Genomic DNA, 18,767 nt, shown 5'->3' with positions numbered 1-18,767 from the left:
TGTATGTCAGACTTCTTTTCAAGACCTGTCTGGTCTCCCCATTCATCCGGGGTCATCACCGATGCCAGTGATGTAGGCCTGGGAGCATGAGTTTGGAAAAGAGGAAGTACTGGGGAATTGCAGTGATATTGTGAATAGAGTAGGCAGAACTTAAGAATTCTGCCACTGAGAAGTGTTTGGCTCTGGTATGGCCTAGAAAGGCGGCGATGCCAAGTGGAAGGGGAATGCTTTACTGTGGTCACAGACCACTGCGCTATACACTAGAATGGCCAAACAATTTTTAAACATAATTAATTATGTATGCTGTGCAATCATTCCACACTGGAAAAAGAACAGTTCAAAGAAATCGTAGCAAGCCCCAAATTAGCATGGCATTCCTGCCCATTTTCAGTGCATACTTTCTGCTTTCTCTGTATATCCTTGCCCTAGCTCTATGATGGACCTAACCAAGAAGCGCCTCTGATTGGCACATTCTGTGGATACACTCCTCCCCCGGCCGGCAGCACTACAAGCTCAGCCCTCAACATTGTGTTCAGAACTGATTCAACTGTTTCGACATCAGGCTTCCAGATGATGTGGTACCAAAATGGTAAGAGGGAAATATATTTGATTGTTATAGACCAGATCAAGAGAACCATTACAAACATACTGTGTACTATAGTATTTAAAATAGTTTTTAAAACATTTATATAAATAAATGAAATTGAATTTTTGTATTTTTAAATACGTGCTACTAACTTAGCACAGAGATCTAATCTCTCTAGCGTGTTCTGGATCTGCTCTGGGGTCTCCTCCTAGGTCAACACACCTCACCTTGAAGCCATCAAGAAGGCATTCTGGTGTGTTGGCCAAACCACCACATGTGGAGGAGTTTTCACTCTTCACTGAGTCCTTCCCGATCAAACTTATCACCTTATCAATAAGGAAGATCTCTGACATCCTCATTTCATCTATCAGTTTTCACAATTTTATTTTTTCCTTCACTATCGAGAGATCATGGCCGCAAGTGAGAGCAGGAATGTCAACCAGTAAATCAACCACTCTGCACACTCTCCAGCACAACTGACCATTGTAACTAAACGCTGACTAATAATAGAAGTACTGCATCTCATATACCGAGGTGCATCCACACACTGAGGCTACGTCCACACTAGCCCAGATAGATTTGAAAACGGCGTCTGAAAACGCTTCGCGTCCACACTATCTTTTTCAGTTGTTTTCACAGAGATGTGCGTCCACATTGAAACAGCCGAAAACACTTACTGCGCATGCATGAAACGCAAGACGATTCGACCTGCCTCATTTCTGTCTGCCGCTTATTTACTTTCCGGCTCTTTGAATCGTCGCGGCAAAATGTCGAGGAAAAGCATCGAGTTTTTTAAATGGACTAACAATGAGTTAGAGTTGTTGCTGTGAGTAACACAAAAGTACAAAGTTGCAAAAGCGAGTGAGAATTAAAGAATTTGAGGACTACATCTCCTTTGTCTCTTCAGATTGTCACACATATAGAGAGAAGGTGTGACTTTTGCAGGTAGTGGAGGTAGTTTTTTCTTTGACGGTATACTATAAAGGCAGTTTTAAGTTTATACTACACTTGTCAGCTGGCTGTTGGTTTTTATCTCTGGTTTTGATAAGAGTTAATGCGTGCTTTATTGCATCTTTTCTCATGCTTTCTCTTCACCTTCCTTTCTTCTGCTGACAAAAGTGCTGTGAAAATCTCTTTATTAAAAGTGTTGTTTAGTCTAAATAATTACTGAAACAAAATAATACTAATTTGATGCATGATTTAGTGATTTCTTTGTCCCTGCAGGTTGTGGTGGGGATCTCTCTGGTCCCAGTGGCTCCTTCAGCAGCCCAGGCTACCCTAACAGATATCCAGATAACAGAGAATGTATATGGTATATCACCACATCAGCTGGCAGCAGTATAACTATCACCATCCATGAATTTGATGTTGAGTACCACCAAGACTGCAACTATGATGTGCTGGAGGTAAGACACAGACGTTGGCTTAGTAGTAGTCAGTTCATAAACATACCAAAAGCTGAATTCATGACAAAACTCATATAATTTTAATTCAGTTCAGTTGAATTAAGCACTGAATGACAAAACCCCCCACAAAAACAGTGGCCGACAGCACTGTACACAACAGTAGACTGGTGCGTAATAAGCAAGCGAATAATGCAGAAAACAGAGATTTGAGACGGGAAACTGTTCTCTCAGTTCACTGGGAGAGAGAGAGAGAGAGCTGTGCAGGAAGTGCGATTTTATCATAGTGGAAGCAAAACAGCCAAAGTCAGAGGAAATTCATGACGATGTTGTTCAACCGTGAAGCGTAGTTTTGATCTTCTTTTGCTGCTGGTTCAGTGAATTTTGGTCAGAGAGTGATTAATATTTGAGATTTGATGATTGATGATGATTATTGGGGGGGGGGGGGGGGGGGGGTCATAAGCCCCCTAACCCCCCTGGAAATGACGCCCCTGACTGAAACTATTGTGATTGGTTGGGGTTCATGGCAGAAGGCAATAAATTGACCTGGTTGTTGACTTGATTTCCTTTTCATTTGATTATTTATTGAATTGATGTCATTTCTCCTCAGGTTTATGGAGGGCCAGACTTGTCAGCCCCACAGCTGGCTAAGCTATGCAGCACTACATCCACCCCAATGCATGTCTCCAGCACTGGCAACCTTCTCACTGTGCGCTTCAAATCTGATGCCTATGTCAGTGGTCGAGGATTCAATGCAAGCTGGACTGAAGTCCAGGGAGGTGGGTAGGCATCATTAAATACAGCTTTTACAGCTCTGCATGCTTCTTCTGGATGCAGCATCAGAGCTTTGGGTTTTGCAGTTTGATTATAGACTTTGTAGCTGGGTGCAATATTTTACAGAAATGTAGCTGTTGTAGTCTCAACTGGATTGAAGTTGTTACTACTGAAATAGTTTTTGACTGCTGACAATTCACCACCTGTTATCTTTCTTCCATCTTAAATTACAAAGCCTTAAGAGTTTATGTATATATACAGTACTCTGTAGGTTTTAATAAACTCTCTTTCTTCTTGCAGGCTGTGGAGGCCCAGTCACAGCACCTTCAGGGGAAATCCATTCTCCTTTGTATCCCAACAGCTATCCAAACAATGTGGATTGTTCCTGGGTCATCAGCGTGGATCCCAACCACCGTGTCTTTCTGAACTTTACAGACCTGGACATTGAATATCACAGCAGCTGTAACTTTGACTATGTGGCTGTAAGTGACTGAATAGCAACTGGTTGGTGCAATATTAAAGCAGCTGTCTTTGGTTGTTGCTGTGTGCTGTATCTAAGGCTGACAAGGCAAAGACAGGCAAAAGCACTATCACTGCTTGAAAAGCCAGCAAACTAAGAAAGTCCACAGTGAACTTTTCATTCTTGTGCCTGATTTATTAATCTATACACTTCCATTCGGTGTGACTCAAGACAATTAGGCTCTTTCTGAATTTTTTTAATGTAACTTTTATTTTTTATTTTATTTGATGCAAACCATCATAGAATAACAAATTATAAAATCACATGTAACATGCATACATGTAAGACCAAAAAAAACAAGTCCGAGTCAACAAGTAAAGTAATACAAAGTCCAGCTTATCAATAGCAAATTGCACTCCTTAGTTAGCTCTGAGGGAGGGAGACAAGAGATATGTATAAAAAAAATCCCCACTCCCCTGTGGGGTGGTCTTTCTATCTCTTAAGATTAAATTCCACTTCCACCAGCAGTTTTTTCTACACTGTTTCTAAGTGCTTCCTATCTAACATTTATGCACATTCATACTCTGATGGATGCATCAGAGAACAGCATGGGGTTAGTATCTTGCCCAAGGATATTTAGTATGTAGACTGGGGCTGAAAAACCAAGCGTCCAGTTAGTAGGTGACCCGCTCTACCACCTGAGCTACAGCCACCTTCACCCCATATATATCTGTATACTCAGTATATTTTTGCAGGACTTCTACAGGACTTCTCAGAGTATGCAAGCAAATACAGTTAAAAATGAAGTTTTTGTATCAATTAATCATAAACCCATCAATATTCTTTTTTTTTAATGAGATATGTGCATTTTGCATCATGGCGTAGTTTGACTAAGCTGTCACGTAAGAACTAATGTGCACCCCAGTCAATATGAAGGTGTTTTCTGTGCTCAAAATTTATGAAAATAGATGCATGAAAAGTGATTTGTTTGTTCATTTATTATGTGCCAACACAACCACAGTTTTACTGAAAACATATGCTTGTCCATTGGTAGATCCATGATGGTCCAACCTCATCTTCTCCTCTGCTTGGTCGTGTGTGTGGTTCCAGTGTTCCTCCCTTCACTTCCACCCAGAACACAATTTATGTTCGCTTTAGGTCAGACTCCAGTGGCAACCACCGTGGGTTCAGCGCTCGCTTCTCTGAGGGTCAGTCTTCTTTAACCTCTTTGCACTTGAACACTGATATAATTTGTCTGCTGTAGTGGGATTGTCCACTCATGCCTCTGTCCCTGCTACATCAGAGAAGACTGCTTCAGTTTTCAGTTCAGTTTTCCTCCTTTTTAGCTGCAAACAGCTTGATCTCCATGTTCTGGTTGCCAAAGCCAGAGTGCAGGTGACAATGTACTTTTGTTTTCAACAGCTTGTGGTGCAACGATTGTAACAGATGATAATGGTGGGGCCATTGCATCACCAAGGTATCCAGCACAATACCCACCTAATCAGAACTGTAGTTGGATCATTAGAGCACAGGAACCATGTGAGTTGCTTTAGTTAAAGAGGACTAGAAAATGTCATTCTTTTATATATTTCATATAGAAAAACTTGAGATGCAAACTGTTCCAATAACCACTGACTTGTCTTTTTGTGCCCAGTAAACCACGTGACCCTTTCATTCACTGACTTTGACTTAGAGATGATCTTTGCCAATTGTTCTCACGATTTCTTGGAGATCTTGGACGGAGACAATTACGATTCACCTACTATAGGTAAATATTCACTATATGTGTCTTTGCTTGTCTGTTTTTGGTAAGAGTTAGGTTTAGAAGGGTGGTGCTTGCCTAAGCTAACCTTTCTAATCATAAGAGAAGAGATGTGCTGAATCCTGAAAACAATATCCTATTGAGTATCAGACCACAGCGCCTTTTTATCAGCCCAGTTTCCACATAAGGTTGGTGTCGTTCTGTGACAATGCCTTTTTCACCTGGTTTGGATATTCTTGTAATGTAATATGTTGCATTTAATTTCACTGGCTCAAATACAATCTTTATTTCATTTCAACAATGAATGGCATTCTACCAGGAGCAGTGCAAATTAGCAGTAGAAAAATGAGCAGACCCAATAAGGGAGCGAATAGTCTACCAACCAAAATAAGCACAGGTTTTATGGATGTGTTCTCTCTGGAAAAATTATGACAATTCAGATCAATGATAGCCAAGTGAAAAAGAATTAACATTTTTGAAATTAACTTTATGTTAAAATTACAACTTAATGTTGTCTTTTGTTAGGGCGCTACTGTGGATCTGAAATACCTCACCCAGTGACATCCTTCAGCAACTCTTTGGTAGTCAAATTCATCTCTGACCAGTCCTACTCCAGAAAGGGTTTCAGAGCTGCCTACTCGGGCTCCACTTCTAGTAAGTCATACTGGGTCACACTGCTTATATCCACACACAATAAGAAATGATCAAAACCAATTAAAAATCACGTTACTATCATGCATACACACTCTTACGGACAAGATATCCAGGTTTTTTCTTTTTATTTCCTTTACTCAGGTTGTGGAGGAGATCTTGTGATGGAGACTGGTGCATTTAACAGTCCTAACTATCCAGATGCTTATCCACCTAATGTGGAATGTGTGTGGACCATCCGCAGTTCACCAGGAAACCGCATCCAGCTCTCGTTTATGTTAGTCAATTTAAGCATGATTTTTTGACTTTGGAAGAATCTATCAGAGTTAGCTTGTAAATAAGTTCCTATCAGCAGTATTCCATAGACAGGCATTACTAGTTGACTGGCTATCCGTGGGAGTGGCTTTAGGGGGTCATCTACTAATCAGAGGGTTGGTGGTTCAATCTCTGGCTTCTCTAGTCTGCATGAGTAAGGAGGAATACCAAGTTGCTCTCTGATGTGTTAATGAGTATAAATGTGTGTGAATGTAAGACAGGAAGCACTTATGCCTGATTTATACTTCTGGCTTACAGACTTATGGTTATGTTGTAAGTTACAACATAGTTTTTCAGCTGAATCATAATAGAGTCATTAGGTATAGAAAAAAGGTGCTTGTATGAATGGATGAATGTTGTATAAGATCTTCCAGTAGAGTAGAAAAGCAATGTATAAGACCTTATCATATACCATGAAAGGTTTGACTATAACGTTTTAGATAGTAGTTAGAACATATTTATTTAAGAACCACCTGGAGCACAAATTAGTGTCTCAAAAATTAACACACCCAACCATTTATGTCCTAACAAAAATAATAAGAATAACTAAAGGCTTTACAAGTGTGTCTCTCTGAAAACACTGTGGCACTTGCCTGTTAGAAAAAGCTTAACTGTGTGAGGTCCTGAGGATTGAGACTCAGGTGGAGAGCTGATTAAGTAATACAATCTGTTACAAACTATTACAAAATACCTTTATTAATATAAATGGCTCTAATGTATAAATATCCTGATATATTACACAAAAATATAAAAGAAATCTGAAATTGAGGTGCCCTTCTTATCATACTGACAGTTATGTTCTCTGAGAGGATGTGCAGATAAGGGTGTACAACAAAATGCAGTGTATCCTTTAAGATAGGGAAATTGTAAAGAGCCATTCTCTGTGTGGATTTTCTGTGGTGCATTTGGGTAATCTCGGTCTCTCACTCTGATGGGCCAGCACATTATGGAGTGGGTGGGAGGTATTGTCCAGCAATGTCCTTATATTAGACAACATCTGGCTATCTGTAACCACCTTCAGAGAATGCATCTCCATTTCCACAATGCTGGCCTTAAGGATGGTGATGTTATATGTGTGATTCAGCAGAATAATTTAAACTTCCCACTGTGCTAAAATAGCCTTAGAAACAAATGACAACTGATACACTCTGCTACTTAAACAAATAGCACTACACCTCTTCTTAGGTGTCTGTTACATGAACTAAAGTTAGATAATTCACTCTTGTACCACTGTTAATTTATGACTTTTCTATACACACAGGAACCTATATTAGTAAATATGACAAACAATCGCATTGTGTTTTGTTTTAGTACATTTCAGCTCCAAGGAGACTCTGATTGTCAAAATGACTACCTGGAAATCAGAGAAGGCAACGCCACTGGGCCTCTAGTCGATCGCTTCTGTGGAAACTCGCTTCCTTCCAACTACACCTCTGTCATTGCTCATATCATGTGGGTCAAGTTCGTCTCAGACGCTTCAGTTAGTGGAGCAGGATTCAGAGCCACCTTCTCACACTGTGAGTGTCTGTGTATGAGAGAATTAACCAGCCATCTTCTATATCATCATTTTTCTCAGGTTCTCAGATTTTTCTCCTGAGGTCAGTACTAGGGATGGATAAGGGTATTACTGGTCTGTGATCCTAAATATGTCACCAAAAGAATAAAACCAGCATATTATTTTTAATAAGATATTTGAGATTATGCTTTTTATACCTCGAGTTTTAGTGAAGAGACTGTGTAGAGATGGAACGTTATATATACAGTTTCAACCTTCTTTACATGTGGGTTGTAGTCATAACCTCATTGTAGGTAAGGTGTGTTGTGAATCAAAGAAAGTCAGTGTCAGTTCAGCCAGCTGTTTACTCTGAGTTATGTTCTGTGTAACCAATAAAAAAAGGATATAATGAGAAATGTTTCTTTTTTCTGTGTCACTGCTCCACAGTGTATGGTGTTGATGTGACTGGGGAATCTGGTCAGATAGCATCCCCACTGTATCCCAGGACATACCCCAATAACGCTGACTACCACTGGACTGTAACTGTAGATGGAGACAGCTACATCCAAATCCGCTTCTTGGACATGGACATCGAGGATCTTTATGACTGCTACTATGACCACCTGAAAGTAAGATTGTGAATGCTCAGAGACTGCAATCTACAAACAATATCAGTGACATCTTTATAATATTGTACATACTTTTATTAACTTATGGCTCAATAACAACTCAGAATTTGTGGGAGAGTTGTGTGTGTGTGTGTGTGTGTGTGTGTGTGTGTGTGTGTGTGTGTGTGTGTGTGTGTGTGTGTGTGTGTGTGTGAGATCTATACCTCACATATTGTTATAGTGCAGCAGCTGAAGTTGTGTCGGCACCACTAACAATAGTCATGTGTTAAAGCACACCTGATGAGATAATGGACAACCATGTGTGTTCTATCGAAGGTCTGTGCCCATGTTCATGGTTCTGAAATTATAACACTTTATTTAATTTAATATTTATTTATTTAATGTTTTTAAACTTTATTAAGGTAAATGCTTTAATCAGAGTAAAAACCACACAAACTAAGTTTTCAGGATAGATCCACTGACTTCCCTTCTTTGAACCCCGTTGTGCAGGATGTAAAATTCCTGCAGCAGAAGAACCTGACACCAAAACTCGCATTGAGTTGCAAACAATTTTGCTTTTAGAATTAGGTTGCTGCGTAATTTATACATTTTTATCAAATCTGCATCTGACATTCCAAATGAACTGACACGAGTGGATTAATCAGTTTGCGCTTAATTTAAGTATTCTCCTCCTTACACTAGTTAGTATTTTGTCAGGATGGAGATGTTTAGTAAATAGTACAAAAAAACCCAACCAAAGATAATATAGATATTTTCTTTTGCATGTCCTGTTGCAATCTCCTAACCCCAATTTTGAAAGACAAAATCTAATTCTGTGTGATCTACAGATCAATGAATGGAATGGTTTTTATATTTGCTGTGACACTCAGTAGTGTGCAACATCTACAAAAGAGACAGACCAAAGCTATTGTAAACTATTGTGGACTAGGATAGTTGCCCAAAAGGCTGTCTGTTTACGGCTTTGCCTAATGCCTTCTGAGACACGGAGGGTCCAGAGAGTGTTTTTATTTACCGCGGCTGCAGCACACAAGCCGCCAGCTGCACATGCAACACACCACAATACCAAACAATCCCGCTTCCCCGTGTTTTTAACATGGCGAGCGTGATTGTGGATGCCGTGCAGGTGAGTCCCCACGGCACCACCGACCACGCCTCACCACAGCTTCTATTCTCAATCCTTGTGTCTCTGCAGATATTTGATGGTCCCAGTATTCATTACTACCCTATTGGGACATTCTGTGGTTTGAATCTGCCCCCTCCTGTAAGAAGTTTGGGAAGCACTGTCACTGTGCAGTTCAAGTCAGATGCAGTGTTGGGAGGAAAAGGTTTCCTTTTGGAATGGACTGCTATTCAGAACTCTGGACCACCACCCACTATCATACCAGGTGAGAAGCAGTAGTTTCTCAGCAGCCCTGTTACATAAACCCATGCATGACCCATATGCAGACTTATAGCTGGGAGGAAACAAAAACCTAACCTTTACTGTGGCTGATGTAGAATATCTGAGAATACTGCAGGGAAACACACAAGACAAACAAATTAAATAGAGAGAATGCCAATGGCATTATTTATTTATTTATTTATTTGTGCTTAATTATTTGCGCTTATTTATTGAACTGAAAGGCAATGTAGTGACTTGACTGTGAAGGTTCTCAGTCATCCAGGTCATCCTAGTCTAAGGAGCTTGGAAAGAAAAGCATCTGGGTTTAAGTTGTTTGAAGATCCGAGAAGCTTCTTCTAGGGTCATATGGTGGAGAGTGCCAGATTTAAGCCCTGTGGGAGTGTCCCCTCAAGAGGGACAATGGACCCCCTAATGATCCTCTACCTAATCACACCAGCCAAGGTGTGAAGATGGGTGTAGGGCACAATCAGCCAAGGTTTCAGGTGAGCTCATTGTGAAACCTCACCCCACCCTATCATGTGATTTCCTGAGGTGAAATGGCCCAGGGTGTGAGTGGGCATTAAGGCGTCTGGAAGGGATCTCAAAACTAGATTATAGATCCCTTCCCAGATGCTTTAATGTTATTTTCGACAAGTTTGCTTTTTTCCTGTGGGACACTCCCACAGAGCTTAAATCTAGGACTCTCCACCATTTGACCCTAGAACTGAAGAAGCTTCTCAGATGAGAGGTGAAACATCTTCAAGCAACTTAAAGAAGTCCAGATGCTTTTCTTTCCAAATGTAGTGACTTCAGTATTGGGTAAGATGTTCACATTTCTGTGTACATGTAAGAACCCGGACTGCTGCTATCAGACTCTTAGTCAGGTGAGGAAATTTATTTTCTTTAGTGATAGAAAGCAGTCCTGGTGACCATATTAATATGATTTTCAAAACTGAAGTCACTGTCCAAAATCATACGCAGGTCTCTGACTTACTGTGTTTCCGAAATGTTAAATACAACCTTCATCTTGTTGTTTTTCTGTATGTGTGCCAGGTGCATGCGGTGGAATGCTAATGACAGGAGAGACTCCTGGCTTCCTCTATTCTCCTGGCTGGCCAGAAAACTACCCTCCTAATCAGGAGTGTACCTGGTTGATACGTTCTCCAGACTCAACTGTAGAGCTTACTATCTTGTCTTTAGACATAGAGGACAGCCATACCTGCTACTTTGATAGCGTTGTTGTCAGAGATGGTAAGTAATTAAAGCCAACATTAAGGAATAATAGTGCTGATGGATTTTTAAGGTCATTCAATTTCAACTGATGAAATGACCATTTGTGTTTTCCCTGCTTTTAAAGATATTAAAAACAGTTTTCTTTGAAATTCAATGTGACATTCCCCCACCCCAAACATGACATAATCTAACACCATCAAGTTGACTCTTATAGAAAGATTTGGTGTCTGATAGTAACATATCCAGAACTTGTGATGGCACCTGCCTTTCTTTCCCAAAATGAATTGTTGAAAAATTCATGTTCTTGTTTAGAGGCAGACCACAGCCTCAGACTTAATATTCTAGTAAGAGCAAAACTGACATGTTTTGTTTTGAGCTTAAATTCCACAACGTGTCTTATGCTTTAGGCTAAATTATGTGTAAATGACTTAAAGTGTTTAAAAACAAAAAATATTAGAGAACAAAAATGCATTTATGAAAATTTCAGCAAGTGATGCTTTACTGTTGTTATGTTATATTATGATATATATTATTCATTTTGTTTCATTTGTGGCAAATGACAGCATCTAATAACATACTGTGCAGCATTGTTATAGATCTCTTGATAATTCTCCCATCATTATTTACGTGTGGATTCTATACAGTGGGGCAAAAAAGTATTTAGTCAGCCACCGATTGTGCAAGTTCCCCCACCTAAAATGATGACAGAGGTCAGTAATTTGCACCAGAGGTACACTTCAACTGTGAGAGACAGAATGTGAAAAAAAAATCCATGAATCCACATGGTAGGATTTGTAAAGAATTTATTCGTAAATCAGGGTGGAAAATAAGTATTTGGTCAATAACAAAAATACAACTCAATACTTTGTAACATAACCTTTGTTGGCAATAACAGAGGTCAAACGTTTACTATAGGTCTTTACCAGGTTTGCACACACAGTAGCTGGTATTTTGGCCCATTCCTCCATGCAGATCTTCTCGAGAGCAGTGATGTTTTGGGGCTGTCGCCGAGCAACATGGACTTTCAACTCCCGCCACAGATTTTCTATGGGGTTGAGGTCTGGAGACTGGCTAGGCCACTCCAGGACTTTCAAATGCTTCTTACGGAGCCACTCCTTTGTTGCCCGGGCGGTGTGTTTTGGATCATTGTCATGTTGGAAGACCCAGCCTCGTTTCATCTTCAAAGTTCTCACTGATGGAAGGAGGTTTTGGCTCAAAATCTCACGATACATGGCCCCATTCATTCTGTCCTTAACACGGATCAGTCGTCCTGTCCCCTTGGCAGAAAAACAGCCCCATAGCATGATGTTTCCACCCCCATGCTTCACAGTAGGTATGGTGTTCTTGGGATGCAACTCAGTATTCTTCTTCCTCCAAACACGACGAGTTGAGTTTATACCAAAAAGTTCTACTTTGGTTTCATCTGACCACATGACATTCTCCCAATCCTCTGCTGTATCATCCATGTGCTCTCTGGCAAACTTCAGACGGGCCTGGACATGCACTGGCTTCAGCAGCGGAACACATCTGGCACTGCGGGATTTGATTCCCTGCCGTTGTAGTGTGTTACTGATGGTGACCTTTGTTACTTTGGTCCCAGCTCTCTGCAGGTCTTTCACCAGGTCCCCCCGTGTGGTTCTGGGATCTTTGCTCACCGTTCTCATGATCATTTTGACCCCACGGGATGAGATCTTGCGTGGAGCCCCAGATCGAGGGAGATTATCAGTGGTCTTGTATGGTTCCATTTTCTGATGATTGCTCCCACAGTTGATTTTTTCACACCAAGCTGCTTGCCTATTGTAGATTCACTCTTCCCAGTCTGGTGCAGGTCTACAATACTTTTCCTGGTGTCCTTCGAAAGCTCTTTGGTCTTGGCCATGGCGGAGTTTGGAGTCTGACTGTTTGAGGCTGTGGACAGGTGTCTTTTATACAGATGATGAGTTCAAACAGGTGCCATTCATACAGGTAACGAGTGGGGGACAGAAAAGCTTCTTACAGAAGACGTTACAGGTCTGTGAGAGCCAGAGATTTTCCTTGTTTGAGGTGACCAAATACTTATTTTCCACCCTGATTTACGAATAAATTCTTTACAAATCCTACCATGTGAATTCATGGATTTTTTTTTCACATTCTGTCTCTCACAGTTGAAGTGTACCTCTGGTGCAAATTACTGACCTCTGTCATCATTTTAAGTGGGGGAACTTGCACAATCGGTGGCTGACTAAATACTTTTTTGCCCCACTGTATATCAAAACAACAGCTTTCTAATTGAGAAGTCTTTGCCTTGAGGAATGATCATTGTGAAATGTATGATGTCGTTGCAACATCCAACTTAAGATGCTTGTTTCATGAAGTGCTAGAGCTTCTCTGGACATGTCATTGATTGCTGAAGTGAAGATGGCTCGTGGATTACCTTGATTGTGCAATTTAGTGCAACTATAAACATGATTGGCACAGAAATATTTTTATTTTCTGCGTGATGTCATACATGCCTGTATGTACTGTCCAAATCTTGTGATTTGAAATCTGCATTTCACTTAAAAAACATAAATTATTTGCATGGCAGTGCCTTCTTTTATATAAAGTAGTAAAAATTATTTTCTGCAGATGCTTATTTAAACCAGATAACATGAAAGACCCTAAAGTCAGTGCCCTGGACTTGTAGAGAGCATTTATATGTCCACCTGACTGTTGTTGGTTTGTTTGGCCTTCTGGACAGTTTAGAATGTCCTTTGTTTTGGTTACTCCCAGGCGCAAGCAGTCAGTCCCCTGTGCTGGCCAACGTATGTGGTCGGGATCATCCAGGATCTCTTCACTCAACAGGAGACTCCATGTACATCCATTTCTCCTCAGACGGCAGCATCAGTGGCCAAGGCTTTAATGCCTCCTACTCAAAAGGTGATACATTAGCAGTTAATTACTAAACTACACGACATATAACCATAAGATCAAAACAAAACACCAAGATGCTGAAATACTACACGCTTCAGTCTTAAAAAGACATAAAAGCAAATTGGGTGGTAGTCCTTTTTGTCCACAGTTCTCAGCTATGACAGAAGAAAGAGGTCATTTACTTTCAACATAAAGTAAGTTGTAACAAGCTTTCAGTGTGCGAACCTACCATAACTGCTTGAAGCATTCTCTCCTGTATGTCCATGTGAACCCATTAAAACAGATGGGCTCCCATTTGTTTTTGGTCACACTTTTAGGTCAAACTACTGTAACTGTAACCTTCGAGTCTTTTCTATACATGTTTTTGATGGACCCCCAAAGTTCATATAAGACATGAAAATGAGAAATAAATCCACACTTGTTGAATATAAGACAGTCCAAGAAGTCAAATTATAATTATACTATATAATAATTATTGCTAACTCCCTTAACTTGAGAATTGTTTTTGGTAATCCAGATTTAACATCCATGTAATGTTCGGTGATACGTTGTGGTGTTGTGGGCAGAAACACTTCCTTTCAGGTCATTTTTCATGATCAATATATTAACTGCCAGACTCCACAACTGCCACTACTCTACAACAATAATTATACTAGTAAGACGAATTATATGTGATACTTTTTCTTTTCATAGGTTGCGGTGGACTCCTGCATGTTGACAGAGGTGTAATGAGCACTCCCAATTACCCACAGAATTACCGGCCAGGTTTGGATTGCAGCTGGCACGTGATGGTGACACCTGGCTTTAGAATTTCTGCCACCTTCCAAACCCCCTTTCAGATCCAAGGCTTTGGAACTGGATGCAGTACAGGGGATTACCTGGAGGTAAACATACGGATAGCAAAAGCTACAAAAATAAAAATGTGAAAAAAAAAAATCCACATTGCTACAAGTGAGAAAATAGATTTTTGACCCTGTGGATGCACATAGACTGAAGTGATTACTGGCAATTAACAGCTGTTTTAAGCTGTTAAAGAATGAACATTTACTGGTGCTAGAAATCAATGACTGTGTTGTCCAGCTCAATCCAGTTTGATCCAGTCTCAGTCCAGTCTGGACAGTATGCAGGGAATAGTTTGATCAAATGTGCTGTCCACTTAAGTCCCACCATGATGATGTAAAGTGAAACAAGCAACAGGCTTAGCTATATTTGACAAGTTTGCTTTTTTCTTTTTGCAGAAAACAATGGTAAATGGCCTGTATTTATATAGCACTTTACTTAATCCCTAAGGACCCCAAAGCGCTTTACACATCCAGTCATCCACCCATTCACACACATTCACACACAGGTGATGGCAGCTACATTGTAGCCACAGCCACCCTGGGGCGCACTGACAGAGGCGAGGCTGCCGGACACTGGCGCCACCGGGCCCTCTGACCACCACCAGTAGGCAACGGGTGAAGTGTCTTGCCCAAGGACACAACGACCGAGACTGTCCAAGCCGGGGCTCGAACCGGCAACCTTCCGATTACAAGGCGAACTCGCAACTCTTGAGTCACGATCGCCCCAACAAACAATTCTAACAATGCAATGTGAAAAAATGTGAAACAAAAGCATGCAAGAAACAAATGTAAATTGAAGTAAATTATTAAAGTGAGCATCTCAACACGTCACATAAAACCCCAAGAAAGTTGAAGGAAAATTTTATTTGTTGGAAAATTTTCCCACTTAGTTCATATTTGATGAAGCATGTTTTTGAACATCAGACAAGTAAGCATATGTAACGTCACATTATCAAAGTTACCTGATAGGGCAAAACGTCATATGTCATCAGATGGTGGCTATGTTCCAAGGTATTGATGTTACTACTTGTCTAATGTACTAACAGATAAATCATGTTAAGAGGAAATTTATATCCTTCCAAACTATTCTCAGTTTGGATTGCTGTGCACTGTCGAATTGGACCACCTGGATATGACAGTAACTTTTTTATTAATGCGTTTGATTAATAAAAAAGTTTGCAGAAGAAACTGTGATACATTGTGGTGTTTTTTAAAAACTGTGGTTATGTTTAAGTTTATTTTATAAACCTTACAGTGACAACAACAACAGTAGATGGGAGTACTAAGGTTCCTGAAAGTTTTTTTTCTGGTTTCAGAGCCCTGGTTGGACTTCCTGAAGTCACTGATCTTTTGATAAATTATTTCTATCGTTATTCACAGTTATCTTTCCCTTTCTCCACAGCTCAGGAATGGTCCAGATGGCTCTTCTCCATTACTTGGAGGACGACTGTGTGGTTCAAGCCCCCCATCTGTTCTCCAGACAACTGACAACCACCTCTTTATTCACTTTGTGTCCGATGCCAGTAATGAGGCCTCCGGCTTTAAGCTGGTATTCGAAGCCCACAGTCAAGGTAGAATCTTCACTTCATCACTATCACAGGAAATGTTTCAGTGCACAAAAGCGATCATTTCTAAACGTTTAGTCACGGTTGACAAGTTTTGAAATTGGAGGAAACATGGACTTGATGCCAACAGAACTCTAATTTAGGAACAATGTTTTCAGTTTTATGCTTACGAGAGGCAAAGGGAACTAAGTTGGCTTAAAGGGGGCGGGTGTAAAGTATCTTGTTCAGAAAGAAGATTAATTGAGGAGCTGCATTAATGCCCAGCATAAGACAAAGGTTATTTTGTAACTTTAAGTCATGCAAAGCTGCTGTAGTAAAGCCCAGGAGAAACTTTGGAGTTGGATATAAAATAATAGGTCCCTCTTTTTCAATTTTCAGCCTGTTTCCAAAAATGTTTGCTGTGTAAAATATTAATAAAACAAAATGTCATGGTTTAAAAGTCCATATTTAATTAAAAGAAGAATAAATTAAATGTTGAAAACATTGTTTTTTGGGTGAATTAAAAAAAAAAAACGTATACTTTTCTTTCTTTGGTTACATACTGGTCATAATGTCATAAAGCTGTCTGTACTGTATGCAGGCCAGCTTAGCAAATGGACCCTTGTGCTATAGAGCTCTGCTGTTAGAATACAAATAGAATGAGGCTTATCATTGTCTTAGTATATTGCTCCAAAGTTTGCATATATTGTTTGGCATTATATCCATAATTATACCCATAATTTCCTAAATCTGTTTTTGATTTTGATTTGTCAAACCACGGGACATTTTGGCCCTTTACCTCAGACTATCTTGAATAACCTAAACAGAAAAGATGTGTTTCTGGATCTTTGTATATTTTGCATGGTAGAGTTTGCTTTTGCTGACTGTGTCCAAGCTGTGTCCATTGCAAATCTTTAACTTATTTTTGTTTGTTTTGCACAAATTTTCCTGGTATCCAAACTTTTTCTGAAGTAGGTTTAAAAAACCCCACAGAATATTATCTTTTCAAATTTACGTAGATGTTGGAAAACCTGTCATGTCTCTTATCTTGATCCTTCTATTTCTCCACAGGTTGTGGAGGTTTCATCGAGGTGAATGATAATGATCCTCCAGGGTACATTACTTCACCGAACTATCCACAGAATTACCCCCAGAACATTGACTGTATCTGGGTAATTACTGTGCCCAATGGGGAAGCTGTCCAGATTGACTTTGAGGATCAGTTCTACATTGAACCCACATCCAGGTACACCTTTACTTTCTCTTCTCTTGTTGTATTTATAGCTTCTTATTACCACATAAATATAGTAATTTTTGTCATTTTATTGAGTTTCATCCCAAGATTATTGGTAAATACATTTTAGCCTATCTATGTTTTTACAAAAGAAACTAAACTAAAGAACAAACAAACATTACAATCTTACTAAATTGGTTGGTGGTGTTATTAGTGTTTGAAGAACACAATATGTAAACTCTATCTAGAAACTCTTTCACTTTAGAAGAGTTGAAAACACTTTCACGTTTATTCGTGCCCCAAGTTTCAGGGCTTACAACATGTTTTTGTCCATTTATTCAACAGCTGTATGTACGACTACTTGGAGCTGCGTGATGGCTCAACATCCAACAATAACATCATTTCCCGTCTTTGTGGCAACACCCGACCATCTACTCAACATTCGACAGGTTCCTCCATGTGGCTTAGGTTTCGTACTGACGCCAGCGTCACGCACCAAGGATTCAAAGCAAAATACTCCATAGGTAAAGAATATCATGGTCATGCAGTCTGAAACTCATGACTGTGTCTGTTCTTCCCTCATTAATGTCTAGATTGGAAGTTGTAAACCAGTTAGCTGATGGTCTCATCATAAGACTGGCGTGGCAATTTTTTGATCAACTAGCAATAAAATTGTCTTTATCTAGGTCTGGTTGTAAGGTGCCTTGAGAGGCGGCATTCTTGTGCATACAGACCGAAAGTTATGGGAAATTGTGCCAGTATCAAAGCATTACTGGACTAGCTGTTTGTTTATGTCTTAAAATACTGTATGCCATTTGAAATTCACATTAAAACATTGATTAAAGAGATGTAACCTTTGAGATTTTGACTATGTAGCAGAGTGGTGATAGAAAACCACAATGACCTATTTCAAAGCTCTGTTCTGATTCTGTAACTCAAATTCCTCACAGCAACATGTGGAGGCACCTACATAGGTCAGAGGGGTGTGATCTACAGCCCAGGCTTCCCAGGCTCCAACTATCCTGATAGCTCCAGTTGTGAGTGGTACCTGGAGGGACCCACAGGACACTACCTCACTCTTAGCTATGGGAATTTCAGCTTGCAGAATACTGATGGATGCTCTGCTGACTATGTGGAGATCAGAGAGTACAACGCCTCAGGTAAAAACATAAGTAATAAAAAAAAACCCAACAAGATACATTCTCTACACCATCACAATGTCTATTGTGTTGAAATCTTTTCTGTCCGCAACTTTCTAAAACTGGACTTCCTTCTCAGTTCTTTTTCTTAAGTAAATGTATTTATCTGATTTGACTTTATAACCCAAATTATGAAAACGTTGGGATGCTGTGTAAAAATCCAAACAAACCCCTAAAAACATGTCAAATGTTTGAACTAAGGTGTTTGTTCCAGTAAATATATATTATTTTACGAAAAGTACTAGCACAGTACTTCAATGGCAGTTTTTCATTTGAGAAACAAGTAACTTCTGTTGTAAAAGCTCAGGGCCGTTGCAAACACTAAAAGTATTTTGTTATCTGCTGACTTTGAGAAAGTGATTCTTGC

At 39.9% G+C, this 18,767-nt stretch overlaps 1 protein-coding gene across 1 annotated transcript in view; it reads left to right on the top strand.

Annotated features, from left to right (window-relative positions):
- cubn (cubilin (intrinsic factor-cobalamin receptor)) overlaps positions 1-18,767 on the top strand; it is an 84,835-nt gene that overhangs the window by 45,281 nt on the left and 20,787 nt on the right. Inside the window, exons 28-46 of the mRNA XM_085467498.1 lie at positions 430-589; positions 1,811-1,992; positions 2,600-2,768; positions 3,064-3,245; positions 4,278-4,431; positions 4,646-4,762; positions 4,878-4,991; positions 5,511-5,639; positions 5,781-5,913; positions 7,263-7,468; positions 7,894-8,075; positions 9,268-9,460; positions 10,510-10,707; positions 13,441-13,587; positions 14,275-14,465; positions 15,826-15,994; positions 17,039-17,213; positions 17,547-17,725; positions 18,152-18,361. Coding sequence (XP_085323624.1) covers positions 430-589; positions 1,811-1,992; positions 2,600-2,768; positions 3,064-3,245; positions 4,278-4,431; positions 4,646-4,762; positions 4,878-4,991; positions 5,511-5,639; positions 5,781-5,913; positions 7,263-7,468; positions 7,894-8,075; positions 9,268-9,460; positions 10,510-10,707; positions 13,441-13,587; positions 14,275-14,465; positions 15,826-15,994; positions 17,039-17,213; positions 17,547-17,725; positions 18,152-18,361 — 3,190 coding nt within the window. The remainder of the gene's footprint in view (positions 1-429; positions 590-1,810; positions 1,993-2,599; positions 2,769-3,063; positions 3,246-4,277; positions 4,432-4,645; positions 4,763-4,877; positions 4,992-5,510; positions 5,640-5,780; positions 5,914-7,262; positions 7,469-7,893; positions 8,076-9,267; positions 9,461-10,509; positions 10,708-13,440; positions 13,588-14,274; positions 14,466-15,825; positions 15,995-17,038; positions 17,214-17,546; positions 17,726-18,151; positions 18,362-18,767) is intronic.

The sequence above is a fragment of the Copadichromis virginalis genome, linkage group LG9 (assembly GCF_057382275.1).
Source record: "Copadichromis virginalis isolate Kocher_CV1m ecotype Utaka linkage group LG9, C_Virginalis_male_GT1.1, whole genome shotgun sequence".
Lineage (NCBI taxonomy): Eukaryota > Metazoa > Chordata > Actinopteri > Cichliformes > Cichlidae > Copadichromis > Copadichromis virginalis.
This window is presented reverse-complemented; position numbering and strand designations above follow the sequence as displayed.